This window comes from Nicotiana tomentosiformis, chromosome 1 (assembly GCF_000390325.3).
Source record: "Nicotiana tomentosiformis chromosome 1, ASM39032v3, whole genome shotgun sequence".
NCBI lineage: Eukaryota > Viridiplantae > Streptophyta > Magnoliopsida > Solanales > Solanaceae > Nicotiana > Nicotiana tomentosiformis.
In genome coordinates, this window is record NC_090812.1 from 32,291,961 (window position 1) to 32,309,146 (window position 17,186).

Below are 17,186 nucleotides of genomic sequence, written 5' to 3' on the forward strand. Positions count from 1 at the left end.
ATGCCAACCTTCATTGGTGATGGTCTAGTGATCATTTTGCCTTGATAACAAGCATCACAAGAAAATTCATTATTTGTAAGAATCTTCAGGTTCTTTAATGGATGCCCACTCGAATTTTCAGTAATTCGTCTCATCATTATTGATCCAGGATGGCCCAAATGGCCATGCCAAAGCACAAAAATATTTGAATCAATAAACTTCTGGTTTACGATAAAGTGTGTTTCAACTGTACTAATCTTTGAATAGTATAAGCCAAAAGATAAAGTTGGTAACTTTTGTACAATGCACTTCTGGCCAGAAACATTCTTTGTAATACAAAGATATTTCATATTCATTTCATCTATCATCTCAACATGATGCCCATTTTGGTGGATATCTATAAAACTCAATAAGTTTTTTCGGGACTTGGAGGAGAATAATGCATTGTCTATTATAAGTTTTGTTCCCTTAGACATAAATATAGTGGCTCTTCCGGAGCCTTCAATCAAACTTATATTACCAGAAATTGTTGAAATATTTGCTTTTTCCTTATGTAAATAAGAAAATTATTTCTGATCTTTGAATATGGCATGAGTTATTCCACTATCAATTACACAGATATCTTCATGATCGGTCTTTGATCCAAATATAATTTGAGGATTATTCATATTCTTTAAAATGACACAAACAAAATAAATATGATAATAAATATCATTATCAAAGCATAACTTTTATTTATGTACAACAATTACATAACCATACTATCTACTACAAACAACAAAAATTAAAATATTTACATCTTTACAGATTTATCACCGATCACATGACTTGTTTCTCCTTCCAGGAGTGCAAAGTAATCAGTTACATCCTAATGCATGAAGTATAAATTCTCTTCAGAAAATAAAATTTTCTTCAGCATTTTTCTCTGTCTTTTTCAGGGAGTCTTGATGCAGCTCAACCAGGTGCTTTGACGTACGACATGTACGTGACCAACGCCCTTTTCCTCTACATCTATAGCATGCATTTTCTGCGTTTGCTGCTTGCACCGCTTCATGCTTTTGTTTCTTCCTTTTCCACTGCTGGTGGTGAGTGGGGTTCTTTGGTACATTATTATTACCATGATTAGTGTTTCTTCCTCGACCACGACCATGACCACGACTGGAGCCACGTCCTCTTCTACGCTTAGCTTGGTGGAAGTTCGTTTCATTCACTTCAGGGAATTGACAAGAACCAGTAGGCCGACTTTCATAGTTTTCATTAATAGCCCACTATGTTGCTCGGCTACAAGAAGATGTGAGATAAGTTCACAATACTTTTTGAATCCCATCTCTCGATATTGCTGCTGCATGAGCATATTCGAGGCATGAAAAGTGGTGAAAGTTTTCTCCAACATATCATGATCAGTAATATTATCACCACATAGTGTCAATTGGGAAATAATTCTGAACATAGCAGAATTATACTCACTGATAGATTTAAAATCTTGTAGCCTTAGATGAGTCCAATCCTAACGTACCTGTGGAAGAACGACCATCTTCAGGTGGTCATATCTATCTTTCAAATTATTTCACAATATGATTGGATCTTTAATAGTGAGATATTCCATTTTCAAGCCTTCATCAAGGTGATGTCGTAGGAATATTATTGTTTTGGCACTGTCTTGGTTTGATACTTGATTTTTGTCCTTGATGGTGTCTGCCATACCCATTGCATTAAGATGAATTTCAACATCAAGCACCCAAGATATGTAGCTTTTGCCCGATATATCCAGGGCTACAAATTCAAGTTTAAAAATATTGACATTATTTAGAAAAAGAAAGTTCGTACCTCTGATACTTTCAAAGTATTTGCTCGAGATGACAGACTCTCGTGATGATAACGTGTTATAAAACAAAGACTATAAAGTAAAGACAAGTATAGAGAGAACCTGATATATTATTCAAACTTCAAACTTATGTATATAATGAACTGAAATCTCCTCTATTTATAGAAGAAAGCAAGCTGCTGTGTAAGTTGACTCTGCAAGCTGCTGTGTAAGGTGCTACTGTACCAAATATAAATAATCTTCTACCAGGATAATGTTTATCTATAACTGAGTACCGAAAGAATAAGCTCATTATAACAGATATAAATAATTTTCTACCGAGTGCGATGTTTATCTATAACGGGGTACTGAAAGGATAATCTCATTGTACGAGATATAGATAATATTTTAGCTGGGTGATATTTATCCATAATAGAGTATCAAAACGATAAACTTGTTGAGTAGACTTATTTATAATAAGTAGTAAATAGATTAACATATTTGAGTGTGGTATACATAATCTTGTGCATGAAGCTTATTTACGATAACAAACCTGTTATTACCCTCCTTTTAATTTTCCTTCGAGTTAAAGTTTACACCTCTGCTCAACTCCAATCTTATCTCTCTCTAAATCAATGGAGTCATTGGCAGCTTCATTCTCAGCTTCCACCACCACCATCCTCAATTCCTCTTCCAAACTCCACCACCACCCACCTCGACGTTTCCGCTTCCTCTCCCTCTCCCTCCCCATCTTCCACAAATTCAAAACTTGCCACAAATTTTCCTCAAAATTCCCAAATCATCTCAATCTTCTAATTGTCCGAAGCTCCAGTTCCAGTTCCATCACCGCTAAGCCGTCCCCGGAATTTCAGAAAAAGGGTGGTAGCGACCGTAAAGAGGAGGATAACAAGCTTCGTGCTCTTCGTGAGCTCTTTACTAAGCCTGGTGTTAACGTTGATGCTTATATTATTCCTTCCCAAGATGCCCATCAGGTTGTATTTTATTGCTTTTCTTGAATTCACAGTCCCTCAATTTTTGTAGTAACCCCGGTTTGCGATAAAGTTATGCTTGTTTCAATTGTTATGTCAATTGTAGGCTCTTGGCTTTGGCTTTTGTGTAGCGTAGTTTTGAAAAGCCTAATGACTTTTAGAAGTATTAATGATATTCCTATGAGTGAGTTTGGTAATTCAGTTTAAAGATAATGTTGCTATATTGGTACTAGAGCCTGCTGATTTGCAATATACGTCATCAACAAAAACAACAAATCCAGTGTAATCCCATAAGTGGAGTCTGGGGAGGCTAGTGTGTACGCAGACCTTATCCCTACCTTATAAAGATAAAGAGGTTGTTTAAAAAAAAGACCCGATAATAAAATAAAAAAAAGAACCTATTGATTTGCAATATCTGTTCATTTTGGTAGCTGTTATTCAAAGATTTGTGTTTCTAAAGAATTGCCGCTTTCTTACCATATCAAAAAAAGAAAAGAATTGCCGCTTTCTGTTTAGATCAAGATTTGCTATTTAATTAGGCAACACCTTCTTGACATTTTTAAGTGGTCATCTGATGCATATGAGTTTCGTGGCTTATCAAACTTTTAGTGATGTGTTTTTATTGTATTGACTTGATTCGTGACAACGTGTAGATAATGAATCTCCTGGTTTGTTAATCCTTTTTCTTGGGAAAGGTAGTAAGTAATTTCTGGGACTATCTAGTGGTTGGGAAGGCACGCAACAAATTAAATGAACTATGTATTACCTTATTTTATGAGTTTTACTAAATTTGAATTGCTCTTATTTGTAGAGTGAGTTCATTGCAGAATGTTATATGCGAAGAGCCTATATATCAGGATTTACTGGAAGTGCAGGCACTGCGGTTGTAACCAAAGATAAAGCAGCCTTGTGGACAGATGGACGATACTTCTTACGGGTTTGTATTATGTGCAGTGCAGCTTTAGTTTTACTGATCATTTGTCTAAAGGAAGCAAACTGAACAGTTTGGTTGGTACCCTTTGTCGGTATCTGTTGTCTTCTAATTGGTTTTTTCTTCTGTTTGGTGTTTGTAAACAGGCTGAGAAGCAGTTGAACTCGAGTTGGGTTCTCATGAGAGCTGGTAACTTGGGGGTGCCTACTCCTAGTGAGTGGCTTAATACTGTCCTAGCACCTGGTTGCAGGATTGGAATAGATCCCGTAAGTAATGCTCAAATATGCTTTCAGATTTGTGCATTTGTTTTAAGTTCCAGTAAAATCAAGTATTGGAATGAAAACATGTATACTTATAGGGAGAAGTCAGACGTATTCCTCAATTTGTCAGCGAGTTCACATATTTTCATATTTCTGCTCATGCCTGGAGAATGGGCATGACTCCCCCCTCTCTCCCTTCTACCATTCATCATACTGCCCGTTCTATGTTCCACGGTTGGGTTAGTCCAAAACATGACTTGTTTATTTTTTGAATTGGGTTAGTCCAATTCTATTTCATCTCTTCTAGTTCAAAACTTCAAATTCGTCAATCTTGCGAACATTTTTCTATTTGAGTTGACTGCATCATAAATAACCTTGCATTTTCTTTACTCTTATATCAGTTCTCTTTGTTTTGGTGAAGGGAGCAGTTTCTTTTTTCATCTGATGCTGCAAAGGAATTCAAAGAGGACATTTCTAAAGGAAACCATGAGTTGGTCTTACTGTATGATTTCAACCTTGTAGATGAAATATGGAAGGAGTCAAGGCCAACACCTCCAAAGGAACCAATTAGGTTGCATGACCTGAAATATGCTGGTGTAGATGTGTCGTCAAAGCTTTCGTCATTGAGATCTGAGTTAAGACATGCTGGTGCATCGGCAATTGTTATCTCCATGCTTGACGAAATTGCGTGGCTATTGAACTTGGTAATCCTCTTTACTTGTTCTTTAAAATCTTTGTTAAGTTTTACTTGGTCAAATGTGCACAAATAGATCATTTTTAACCCAGATTCCTTCTTGTATGAGATTTTTTGGTCTGAGGTATAGGAAGAAACTATCCTTCAGTTGTTTTAAATCAGGTTAACTTTGGACAAAAAGTAAGCCTATCAATAGTTCTTACATCTGATAATCTTAATCAGTTGAAAATGGAGCTCGGATGAGTTCCATTTCAGCATAATTTTCCTTTTAGCTTTGTCTCTATCTTCCTCTTCAAATTGTGTTTTCTTAATTTCCAATAATGGCATAGCTTCAATAACAATATCTTGAATATGTTACACTTAAACTCTAATATAGAGTTTTCCTTTTTTATTCTTGATAAGTTTATAAGACTATTAATCAATATTCTATGATTAATAATTGGGTTATCAGTTAAATTTCAGGAAACCAACTTCATTCTGATTACCAAATTTAGTATTTCTAAATCTTGACGCTAAAAGTTTTTTTCAAGATTATCTCTGGCAGTATTCACCTTATGAGAAAAACTCTGGTGATTATGTATTATATATGCTAGCACATCAAAATATTTTAAGTGACGACATAGATGTAGTTTGATTGTTTCATCAAAAGAAAAAAAGATATAGTTTGATTGGTGCTTCGACATTCAAGATCTTTGATTTTTGCCTGCACACTGATTAGTCCTTTGAAAAGATGAGATTAGCATAGAAATATGGATTTTAGTGGAATATTTGATTTTGATGGCCCTATTAATAGTTAGTTAGTGGATTCGTTGTAATTTTAATGGCTAATAATTTTCTGTCTTCAAAGAATATTATTTGTTAAACTTCCAATAGTGGTTCTAGTTTCTAGTCCTCAAGGATATTTATAACATTGGAAGGCATATGTCAAGATTTCAACGATGCACAGCAAGGTTCTTAGCATGCTTTGGCTTGCAGTTGAATGATGACTTAAATTTCTTTCAGTTGCCTTTTTTCTTATTTAAGCTGCTTATTTGTTTAGTTATTTACTTGTGTCTCCAGAGAGGTAATGATGTCTCACATTCACCAGTCATGTATGCATACTTAGTTGTGGAGATAGATGGAGCAAAATTGTTCGTTGATGATACTAAAGTAACACCTGAAGTTATGGAGCACTTGAGAAATGCTGGCATAGAATTGAGAGCATATGAATCCATTCTCTCTGAAATTGAAAGGTGACTTTGAAGCATTAGGATTTTCTGTTTTTTTTTTTTTTTTTTTAATTTTTGAATTGCAAAATTTGTCTTCTCGTCAACAGTTCTATGCCTTGTATTTGGTATCACTCTGGCAAGAACAACTGCAGTGAAAACTGCCGCCCGAGAGAAGCTTGCATATATATTAATCTCAGCATTTGAGTGTTCAACTCTACCAAGCAGCATCCTAGACTTAAATGCTAATGGAGATATTTTGCATGCTGCAATTATGTTGGTCCCTGTTTCTAGTAGAAGAAACTCTTCAACAACCAAAGCATTAGTAATATGCGTGCTTTTGGAGAGAGTTTCTCCGTGATAAAATTTGATCCAGAATTTCCCTTTTCAGTTTGGCAGCAAAAGGGGCAAACCTTTGGTTGGACACTTCATCAGTCAATGCTGCTATTCTAAATGCATATGAATCAGCTTGTTACAAATATCCTTGGAAATCTGCAACTAAAAGCAGGAGGAAGAAGACTGTCAACCTTGATTCCGATGGTCAATCTGGAGGACCATGTGCAGTCTATAGGAGTTCTCCTGTATCTCTGCGTAAAGCTGTAAAAAATGATGCCGAGTTAGAAGGGATGCGTAACTGCCATCTAAGGTAATGGAAAATCCAATCCACCCCTTTAAGCATATGTCAATTGTCAATAACTACTGCCTATTATCTCACCATCTATATTTTCAAAAGCATACTATTTCACCACTTCACACTCTATAAGTGATGTTGCTGCCATATAAGTCCGCCAACAATTTCATTATGCCTTCCACAAACCTCCTCCATGAGGTAGTCTAATATATTTTGTTCTCCATCCTCCCTCTTGCGTTCCATTTTTGTCCAAAATGACTTTTCTCCAGAGAGATAGCTCCTCCATGTCAAACCTGCATATCCTGATTGTAATCTACGTGAAGGTTTTACCTAAAAAAAATTAATAATAACAATAATAGTAATAATAATTAGGGTATAAGAATAATAGTATTAATGTCTGGATAACTTTGAATCAGTTTCCTCTACTCTATGGAAAACCATACTGCGACTTCTTTTGTTGTACGAGAGATGGTTGCATAGCTTTATAGCGTTCATTCTTTTTTGTCCTTTTATGGTGAAGCATTATATACTTGCTCTGAGGGATTGCTACGTCTTATTCAAATATGGATGGCTTAGTAATACTTTAATGGATAATCAATCTGTTTTTTGATCAAGAATGGATAGTCAATCTGCATCTTCTGATGTAGGGATGCGGCTGCCTTAGCTCAATTTTGGGCTTGGTTGGAGGATGAAATCCAAAGGGATGTCATTTTGACAGAGGTAGAAGTTGCAGACAAACTTCTTGAGTTTCGATCACACCAAGATGGCTTTCTTGATACAAGCTTCGACACCATAAGTGGTATATTGGTTTCTATTATCGTGATTGAGCTGAATTCCGAAACTTATATAGTAGTGAAAAGCTAGTGTTTGTCTTTGTGGACTTTATAGTGGATAGTATGACAGCTTCTTCTTGAGTGAAGAAAGATCAGAATATACATATATCAAAATTATATCCCATGCTTATCTATATTTCTTCCAATTCAGCTTCGACCACAGCTTTATGAACTTTAGAATGCTTTAGATCTGGTGGAGATAGAATTTTGTTACTTCGACTTTTGTTTTCCATATTTTCTGTTGATGCTTTCAGTAGGAGAATAATTATACTCTCTACATATATAGGTCTTCCTTTGGTTATCAAAAAAAAAATATAGGTCTTCCTTACATTCTTCTCAAAAAAATTATATATTTTGGTCTTCCCTCTTGTGCTTAAGCTTCTTATAGCTGAAGAGCTTTCACGACTTTGGGTGATCTGAATGTATTTTTGAATGGTCAAAGACAGTAGGAAACATTTGTACTCCCTCCCGTCCCAATCATTTCGAAAATCTAAAACATTAGTATTGGCTGGGAAAAGATGTGGGCCCTTATATTGACTTTTTGTGCTCTAAGGAGCAGAATATAGGAAAACCTTGTATTGGAAAGAAAAAAAAGTGATTCCAATAAAAGTTTTGGCTATATACTGTATTGGTATTTTCCTTTTGAGGAGAATTGTTAGTTTACAGATATGTATAGTGTAGTCTTGTCCCACATTGGAAGAGGAGTAATATCTCCTTGTAGTGTATAGCTATAAATAGGGACCTCTTGTATTGTATTTATCATCCAATATCAATAACATATTTTCTCCCGTGCCTTCTCACATGGTATCAGAGCATTAGTGAGAAAAGATCGCTGTGCGTCATTCCAGCGTTAACCGGGAAGAAAGAACTTAGTCATCGTGCAATTTTTCCGGTGACCTAAGGCTTGTCTAAGTGAAAGTCACATTTTGTCGGTGTTGTGCTAAAACCAACACCACCACGAGGTAGATCACCATCCGACTACCAACCCCTAAAATTTTATCCGGCAGAAGCCACCATGCTCCTCCACGCGCCGGCAACAACTTTTCCGGCGAGGGTTCTGACCACTTTCCGGCCATTTTTTCGCGAAACTTCCTCAGGACAGTGTGCTCTCCTCAAAATTCCGAGCCTACCCATCTAATTCAAATTAAATTCCGGCACTTTTATATTTTTCCGGCGTGGACAGTGACCTTTCCGGACATTTTTTGAAAATATTTCTTCAGGACAGCTTGCTCGCAAAGAAATTCCGAGTCTATCTATCCTGGTTACGACAAATTCCGACAACTTTGGAATTTTCCGACGAGCTACAGTGTTCCGGCGTGAACAGTGTTCCGGCACAGAACACTGTTCTGTTTTCCTGCTGTAAACAGTGTTTTTCAAGCTATTTCTTCAGTTTTCTCATAGGAGTTACTTATTTCCACTATTTCAAGTTAACTCTACTACAAATTGTAGCGACATGGGAACCGATGCTTTGAATAGTCGGATGGTTTCTTTAGCAGAGTATATTGAGTTCCTTCAGTATAAAGCATGTAAGCAGACATCTTCTGAGATAGCTTCTGTTGTTCAAACAGGTAATAGCGTGACTTGTTTCTCCCAATCTTCATCCTCTGAGTCTTGGGTCATTGATTCAGGTGCATCAGATCATATTTCTGGTAACAAATCTCTTTTCACTACTATTTCGTATTCTCAATCTCTTCCAAAAGTCACAATGGCCAATGGGTCTCAAACCATGGCAACTGCAATAGGTCAAGCAAGCCCCACTTCCTTCCTTACCTATAGATTCAGTCCTTTATGTTCCCAATAGTCCTTTTAATCTCATAGCTGTTAGTCGCTTAGCCAAATCACTTAAATGCGCTGTTTTATTTCTTGATGACCATGTTTTTATACAGGAACGCAGTACGGGGCGGATCATTGATACCGGGCGTGAATCAAACGAACTTTATTACCTTAATCTTGCTAAATCACATGGATTCACATCTTGTCTTCCTTCTACAACTTGTCCTGTTACTGATTCACCAGATTTATTACATAAACGGTCGGGACATCCCAATTTGTCAAAACTTCACAAAACGGTATCTGGTTTATCTCACTTGTCAGCTCTAGAGTGTGAGTCATGTCAGCTCGGTAAGCATACCCGCTCCCATTTCCCTCGGCGTCTTGATAATCGAGCAGAGTCACCTTTTACTTTAGTCCATTCAGATGTTTGGGGTCCTAGTCGGGTCAGTTCCACCTTGGGATTCCGCTACTTTGTCAGTTTCATTGATGATTATTCCAGGTGCACTTGGATATTTTTGATAAAAAATCGATCTGAGCTGTTTCTATTTTCCAGACCTTCCACGCTGAAATTCAAAATCAATTTGGGGTTTCTATTCGCACATTTCGTAGTGATAATGCCCGAGAGTATTTGTCTTCCCCATTTCAGCAGTTTATGAAATCTCATGGGATTATTCATCAAACATCTTGTCCGTACACATCTCAACAAAATGGGGTAGCTGAAAGAAAGAATAGACATCTTATTGAAACTGCTCGTACCCTACTCATACAATCTCAAGCTCCGTTGCGTTTTTGGGGGGATGCGGTTCTTACATCTTGCTATCTTATTAATCGTATGCTATCTTCAGCTATCCAGAACCAAGTTTCATTCTCTGTCATGTTTCCCCACTTACCTTTGTTCTCTCTTCCACCCCGTAACTTTGGAAGCACTTGTTTTGTCCATAACCTTACTCCAGGAACAGATAAGTTAGCTCCTCGTGCTCTTAAGTGCGTATTTCTGGGTTTCTCGAGAACACAAAAGGGGTATCGATGCTACTACCTTATGTCCGGTGATGTTACCTTCTTTGAAACCCAATCATACTTCACAGGTTCAGGTCATCATTTAGATATTTCTGAGGTACTACCAGTTTAATCTTTTGGAGATTCAGTCACTCCAGCTCCACCACCTACAGCTCCAGTTGTAGCTTTACCACCTATAGCTCCAGTTCCACCACCTACAACTCCGGTTGTAGCTCCACCACCTATAGCTCCAGTTCCTCCACATAATCCAGTTCAACATTCTGCAGCTCTACCATTCTTGACTTATCATCGTCGTCCACATCCAGCACCAGGCCCAGGTGATTCACGCCTCGCATCAGATTCTTCACCTACTGCGGACTTGTCTCCTCTTAGTCAACCAATTGCACTCCGCAAAGGTGTACGATCCACACTTAATCCTAATCCCCACTATGTCGGTTTAAGTTATCATCGTCTGTCGTCACCTCATTATGCTTTTATATCTTCTTTGTCCACTGTTTCTATCCCTAAGTCTACAGGTGATGCACTATCTCATCCAGGATGGCGACATGCTATGATTGACGAGATGTCTGCTTTACATGCGAGTGACACTTGGGAGCTTGTTCCTCTTCCTGCAGGTAAGTCTACTGTTAGTTGTCGTTGGGTTTATGCAGTCAAAGTCGTCCCGGATGGCCAGGTTGATCGGCTTAAGACTCGTCTTGTTGCAAAAGGATATACTCAGATTTTTGGGCTTGATTATAGTGATACTTTCTCTCCCGTGGCTAAAGTAGCATCTGTTCGTCTCTTTTTGTCCATGGCTGTTGTACGTCATTGGCCTCTTTATCAGTTAGACATTAAGAATGCTTTTCTCCACGGTGATCTTGAGGAAGAAGTTTATATGGAGCAACCACCTAGTTTTGTTGCTCAGGGGGAGTTTAATGGTTGTGTGCAGATTGCGTCACTATATGGTTTGAAACAGTCCCCTCGAGCTTTGTTTGGTAAGTTCAGCACAATTATTCAGGAGTTCGGCATGACTCGTAGTGAGACTGATCACTCTGTGTTTTATCGGCATTCTGCTCCTAATCTGTGTATTTATCTAGTGGTTTATGTTGATGATATTATTATTACTGGTAATGATCAGGATGGTATTACTAATCTGAAGCAACATCTCTTTCAGCACTTCCAGACTAAAGATCTGGGCAGATTGAAGTATTTTCTAGGTATTGAGGTCGCTCAGTCTAGCTCAGGTATTGTTATTTCACAGCGGAAGTATGCCTTAGACATTCTTGAGGAGACTGGAATGATGGGTTGCAGACCTATTGACTCTCCTATGGATCCGAATGCTAAGCTTCTGCCTGGACAGGGGAGCCTCTTAGAGACCCTACGAGATATAGGAGGTTGGTTGGCAAATTGAATTACCTCACAGTGACTAGACCTGACATTTCTTTTCCGGTGAGTGTTGTAAGTCAGTTTATGGATTCTCCCTGTGATAGTCACTGGGATGCAGTTATTCGCATTCTTTGGTATATAAAGTCAGCTCCAGGCAAAGGATTACTATTCGAGGATCGAGGCCACGAGCAGATTGTTGGGTACACAGATGCTGATTGGGCAGGATCACCTTTTAATAGACGTTCTATGTCTGGATATTGTGTTCTAGTAGGAGGTAATTTGGTCTCGTGGTAGAGCAAGAAACAGAATGTAATTGCTCGATCTAGCGCCGAAGCCGAATATCGGGCCATGGCTATGGCGACGTGTGAGTTAGTTTGGGTCAAGCAGTTGCTCAAGGAGTGAAAGTTCGGAGAAATCAGCAAGATGGAACTAGTGTGTGATAACCAAGCTGCTCTTCATATTGCATCAAATCCGGTGTTCCATGAGAGGACTAAACACATTGAGATCGACTGTCACTTTGTCAAAGAAAAAATACTTTAAGGAGTTATTGTTACAAAGTTTGTAAAGTCGAATGATCAACTAGCAGATATTTTCACTAAGTCTCTTACTGGTTCTCGTATTAGTTACATGTGTAACAAGCTCGGTATATATGATATGTATGCACCGGCTTGAGGGGGAGTGTTAGTTTACAGATATGTATAATGTAGTCTTGTCCCACATTGAAAGAGGAGTAATATCTCCTTGTAGTGTATAGCTATAAATAGGGACCTCTCGTATTGTATTTATCATCCAATATCAATAACATATTTTCTCCCGTGCCTTCTCACAAGAATGATATTGTTTTCATGCTGGCTAAAAAGAAATTATGGACTGTTTTGTAAGTTGAACAAAGGGAGTAGTTGATGACTTTGGGATGAAACAGCAGGTATTTGCATGGGTCACTTTGCATTGTCATTTTTATAAAGTTCGGGATTTATCTACAATAGAAGATTCCAAAAATTTTAATACAATACTCATCTTGGATCTGATTTCACCAACACAATTCCTATGGTAGTTTTTCTTTCTCTTTTCGCTGGATTCTGCTTGTTCAAATGGCCTATTTGTGTCTTGTTGTCCATTTACATTCAAGAAATCTTTATCTCATCCTACTAATGGAAAATCTGTATGGCTCCCATTATGTTCATAGCCATGTCTGCATATTCAGTGCCCTATGGTCATCAGGTAAATATCACCATAGATGCTACTTGATAGTTTGTAAAGAATGTAGAATTCTTCCTATTTAACTTTTTTCAGATGTATGGAAGTTTTCTGTGATGGAGTGATTTTCAATTTTCCTTGATGAAAGCACGTGCTGTAAAATTTTAGATCACTTATTTTGAGATATCGATGGGAAGAAATGTTTGAATCAGCATAAAATGATCAATGACTGACTAGTTAGGTGTAGAATTTTCACACGCTGGTATTCTTTCCAGTCATTTTCATAACTACTAATTTATATGTAGGTTCGGGTGCCAATGGTGCTATAATTCATTACAAGCCAGAGCCAGATAGTTGTAGCATTGTGGATGAGAAGGAACTCTTCCTCTTAGACAGTGGAGGCCAATATATTGATGGAACGACTGACATTACTAGGACAGTGCATTTCGGTGAACCATCTGCAAGAGAAAGAGAATGTTTCACCCGAGTACTACAGGTAAACTATACCTTTCTGCCAGCAATGGTACATTTGTTATACTTACGACGGGAATATGGTAGAGTTTTCTGGAATTGGATTATACTTCAATTTAAATCCTTACTAATAGGAAACCTGAGCTGATCAGAAGACTTACATTTCAAGCATCTAATTATAAAATATTAAGAAAATAAAGGGAAAGGAGAACCTCAATTAGAGCCGCCTAGTGCTTTCTCTTCTTTTTTTTTCTTTCCTTTTTTTCTTTTTGATTGGTAAGTAGTATTGATGTCAAAAGCAGCATTAAGAAAGTGCTGCAGTTACATCCAAAAAGTTGCAATGGGAGCAAGAAAAAAGAACCTAACAGCTTAATGCTTTCTCTCTGGGGGTGCAGCGTCTCCCTCTTATGCCCTAACTTTGTTCGGTGTACAGATATTGTGAAAGGACATTTTTTAAACCAGAAACTTTTCAGCTGGTGCATAGGTGCCATAGTTGTAAATTTTTGCTGAAAATCTCCTTTGATGGACGCCGACACGGACTTCCTTCAGCTTTGCGCATGTTTGAGTATTTTGACCATGTCTTCCAGAAGGAGTGTCCAAATGATGAACCGTGTAATTTGATGGAAACTAGACTTCATGAGCTATGATATAACCAATTTTCAAGTTCAACTCTTTATGGATAATTTCCAGCATATTCTTGAAAATAGAGTTAAAATCCATCTTGTTTATAGCATATCTCACAGAAGCTCTTTTTTCCCCTCATTGGCAGATTTGACAAAATAAAGGGTTCATAAGCAATTGTGGAATCAAGTTGGGTGCCGTTTCTAAAAAAGATACAGTAGTTTCTGAATCCCCCTGAGCTTAAGGTTCAATTATGAGTAACCGATCAACTAATATAGTAAAACAGTGGAAGGAATCTATAAAGTACCTCAAAAACTTAGGTAAATTAGGTAATTGATTTTGTCCATATAAAATCAACTCATCAATGACATTCCTTTTAAGTCTCCATTTCAAATGTTACTCTTTGAAGCACGTCTTGAGGTTGTATTCTTGGTATTCTGTGGTACCCCATTTTGTTGCATTGCTAGATAAGAGCTTCTATAATTGTTAGATAGGTTGTAGTTGATTAAAACATTTTCAGGGTCACATAGCACTTGACCAAGCAGTTTTCCCTGAGAATACCCCTGGTTTCGTGTTGGATGCATTTGCACGGTCTTCCCTATGGAAGGTTGGCCTTGATTACCGGCATGGTATGTATGCTCAAAGTTCTGTGTTCTTATAGTATTAGGAGGTTTTAGTAACTTAAAAGTATTTCCTTTACACGTGCTCGTTATTTCCTCTAGGAACTGGGCATGGTGTAGGAGCTGCACTAAATGTTCATGAAGGCCCACATAGCATTAGTTTCCGCTTTGGAAATATGACTCCCTTATTGAGAGGAATGATTGTCAGCAATGAACCCGGTTACTATGAAGACCATCAATTTGGCATTCGAATTGAGGTACTTTCCACATTTCTCCATATTCTAGAAAGAATAGAAAGCTATTTTCTTTTTGTTTTTAAATCATGAGTATTTCTAGTATGTTTTAATTTTTTTTAAATTATTGAATCGATAAATGGGTTCCTAGTGAAGCTTCTCTTTCTTTTCTCTTAGGGAAGTTCTCTATTCACCTTCTAGTAGATCAGCTGCTAAATTTTGATGTTAAAACATCCATAGGTATATAAGTTGAAGCATACGAGCGAGTAAACTTCTTTTTTTTCCGGTTGGAACCTGAAAAAGTATCTGAGGAACTTTAGAGCTCATAGGTTGCTAAAATTTCAGGTCAAGTTCCTTACTAAAAGCTGAAGAAGAAAGTTCGTTAAATTCTGATGTTAAAATCTCCATCTTGGTAAAAGCGGAATATGACACCGAAAAAATGTGATTTTTCCTGTAAAAACCTGAAGTATTTAAGCGGCATGTGGAGCTTCTTCTCTGCATGAATTCTCACTTGATTTGATTGTAAAAGAATTCAGTCAGAGTGTTATGCTGTTCTTGAGGCATTAGTGTACTATTCTCTTTGGCTCACAATGTAATCATGTTTATCCTTTTCATACCTAATTTCTTTACCCTAATGCAGGTTATGCCATAAAGTTTCCTCTGTTTTTTATTATGTTATCTGATTTTTACTCTTTCTTGTTATTCAGAATCTTCTTTACGTCAAAGAAGTAGATACACCGAATCGTTTTGGAGGAATAGGATATCTGGGATTTGAAAAGCTTACTTTTGTTCCCATACAGGTATGGTAGCTCATAATGATCTGTCTTTCGTTTACTAATGAATTTTACCCTGTTCTTATACAGAAAGAGACTGGCCTTGGCAATTCTAGGCTGTAGAGTTTCTATTACACGCACAGGTTGCAAGGTCAATCTGTTTATTTCTGCTGTAGTCTACTTCTCCACCGTGTAAAATAGGAACGGGCTTTAGGTAACTAACTAATACAAAGAGCACGGAATTTATCATTGAGATACGGATGCAACAAGATGAACCAGTGAGACATTATTACTCTTCGTCAGAGTGCAGGAGATTATGGAATATATTTTCCCATCACATTTACAACAACAACAACCCAGTATAATCCCACTAGTGGGGTCTGGCGAGGGTAGTGTGTACGCAGACCTTACCCCTACCTTGGGGTAGAGGGGCTGTTTCCGATAGACCCTCGACTCCCTCCCTCCAAGAACTCCCCACCTTGCTCTTGGGGTGACTCGAACTCACAACCTCTTCGTTGGAAGTGGAGAGTGCTCACCACTAAAGTAACCCACTCTTGTCTTTCCCATCACATTTGACATTTTGACATTCCTAAAAACTCATATATTATAAGGCGTGATGTCATATCATGTATGAGCGTATATAAGCTTGGGTCACATTTAGACTTCATATCCATCTTCAGATATCTGATAAATGAATTCCATAGTTTTCACTAGTGTTTTCCTGACCTGCACCGATGTCAATCATGTCTTAAATCAACTCATTCTGGAGTGTATGCACTGTGCTCCATCACGCTACTGCCATAATTTCTAGTGATATGACTACTTTTTGCTTCTTATCATCCAGACTAAGTTAGTGGACATATCTTTGCTCTCTGTTGCGGACGTAGAGTGGCTCAATAGTTACCATTTACAAGTTTGGGAGAAGGTAAGCATCCCCAACTATTTCTTTTCTTCTTCTTTCTGTTTGCATGATGTTTAATATGTTCTGTGTAGAATGAACAAGAACCTTACTTGACTACCAACTGGGGATTACAATCGACACGAAGAGAATATGTTGCATTGTAGTAGGTTAACTGTGCTGCTGGCATATGATTCCTTATATGCTGTTATTGTGCTGTCTTTTGACCTAGGTTGAGAAACTGCTCCTTTTCAAAGTTAAGAAACTGCTCTTTTTCGCACTGTAGTTGATTTGGTCGAGCGAATGATAATGCGTATATATGTTCTGTTTCCTTTGTCCAGGAGCCAAGTGGAATAGTTGTTTTCTCCCAACCCCCCCCCCCACACAAATTTTTGTGGTTGGTTTTTTCATGTTTAAGACTGCTATTTGACTGGAAATCATCTTCAGGTTTCACCACTGCTGGATGGTTCTGCACGTCAATGGCTTTGGAACAACACACGGCCTCTTACGAAGCTGTAATTCATGTGTAGATACTGTCAATACTACGCAGTTCCATCCTTGACCATTTGTTGTACATAGGAGATAAATAATTTGATAATTAAGAGTTACAGCTACTCATATACTCTATAGACAGGTAAATGAACTTTGTAGTACAAAATAAGGCCCCAGGGCTTTGATCTTAGTGGTAAAAGCGCATGACGTGATGTGTGGGTTAAGCGTACATCACGGATTCGAACAGACAAAAGTCCGGTATTTAAGTGGAGAAGGGTAGAGGTTCTGGCCCATTATCCCCGAGTTTCTAACCCTTGCATTGTGAACTGATTAGCATTATTAAGGATGGTGAAGGACCTCTGTAAATGTACAATATGATTATTCGATTTAAAGGTTTGGC

The 17,186-nt window shown here is 37.8% G+C and overlaps 1 protein-coding gene across 1 annotated transcript; it reads left to right on the forward strand.

The window, feature by feature from the left end:
* Positions 1-2,360: 2,360 nt before the first annotated feature.
* LOC104117259 (aminopeptidase P2) lies at positions 2,361-16,976 on the forward strand. The gene is made up of 13 exons (XM_070180604.1): positions 2,361-2,775; positions 3,584-3,709; positions 3,850-3,969; positions 4,392-4,667; positions 5,717-5,889; positions 6,254-6,508; positions 7,141-7,292; positions 12,984-13,174; positions 14,291-14,399; positions 14,493-14,647; positions 15,331-15,423; positions 16,241-16,321; positions 16,742-16,976. The coding sequence occupies exons 1-13, from the start codon at positions 2,419-2,421 to the stop codon at positions 16,811-16,813; spliced, it is 2,160 nt and encodes a 719-aa protein (XP_070036705.1). The 5' UTR covers positions 2,361-2,418; the 3' UTR covers positions 16,814-16,976.
* The last annotated feature ends 210 nt before the right edge of the window (positions 16,977-17,186 follow it).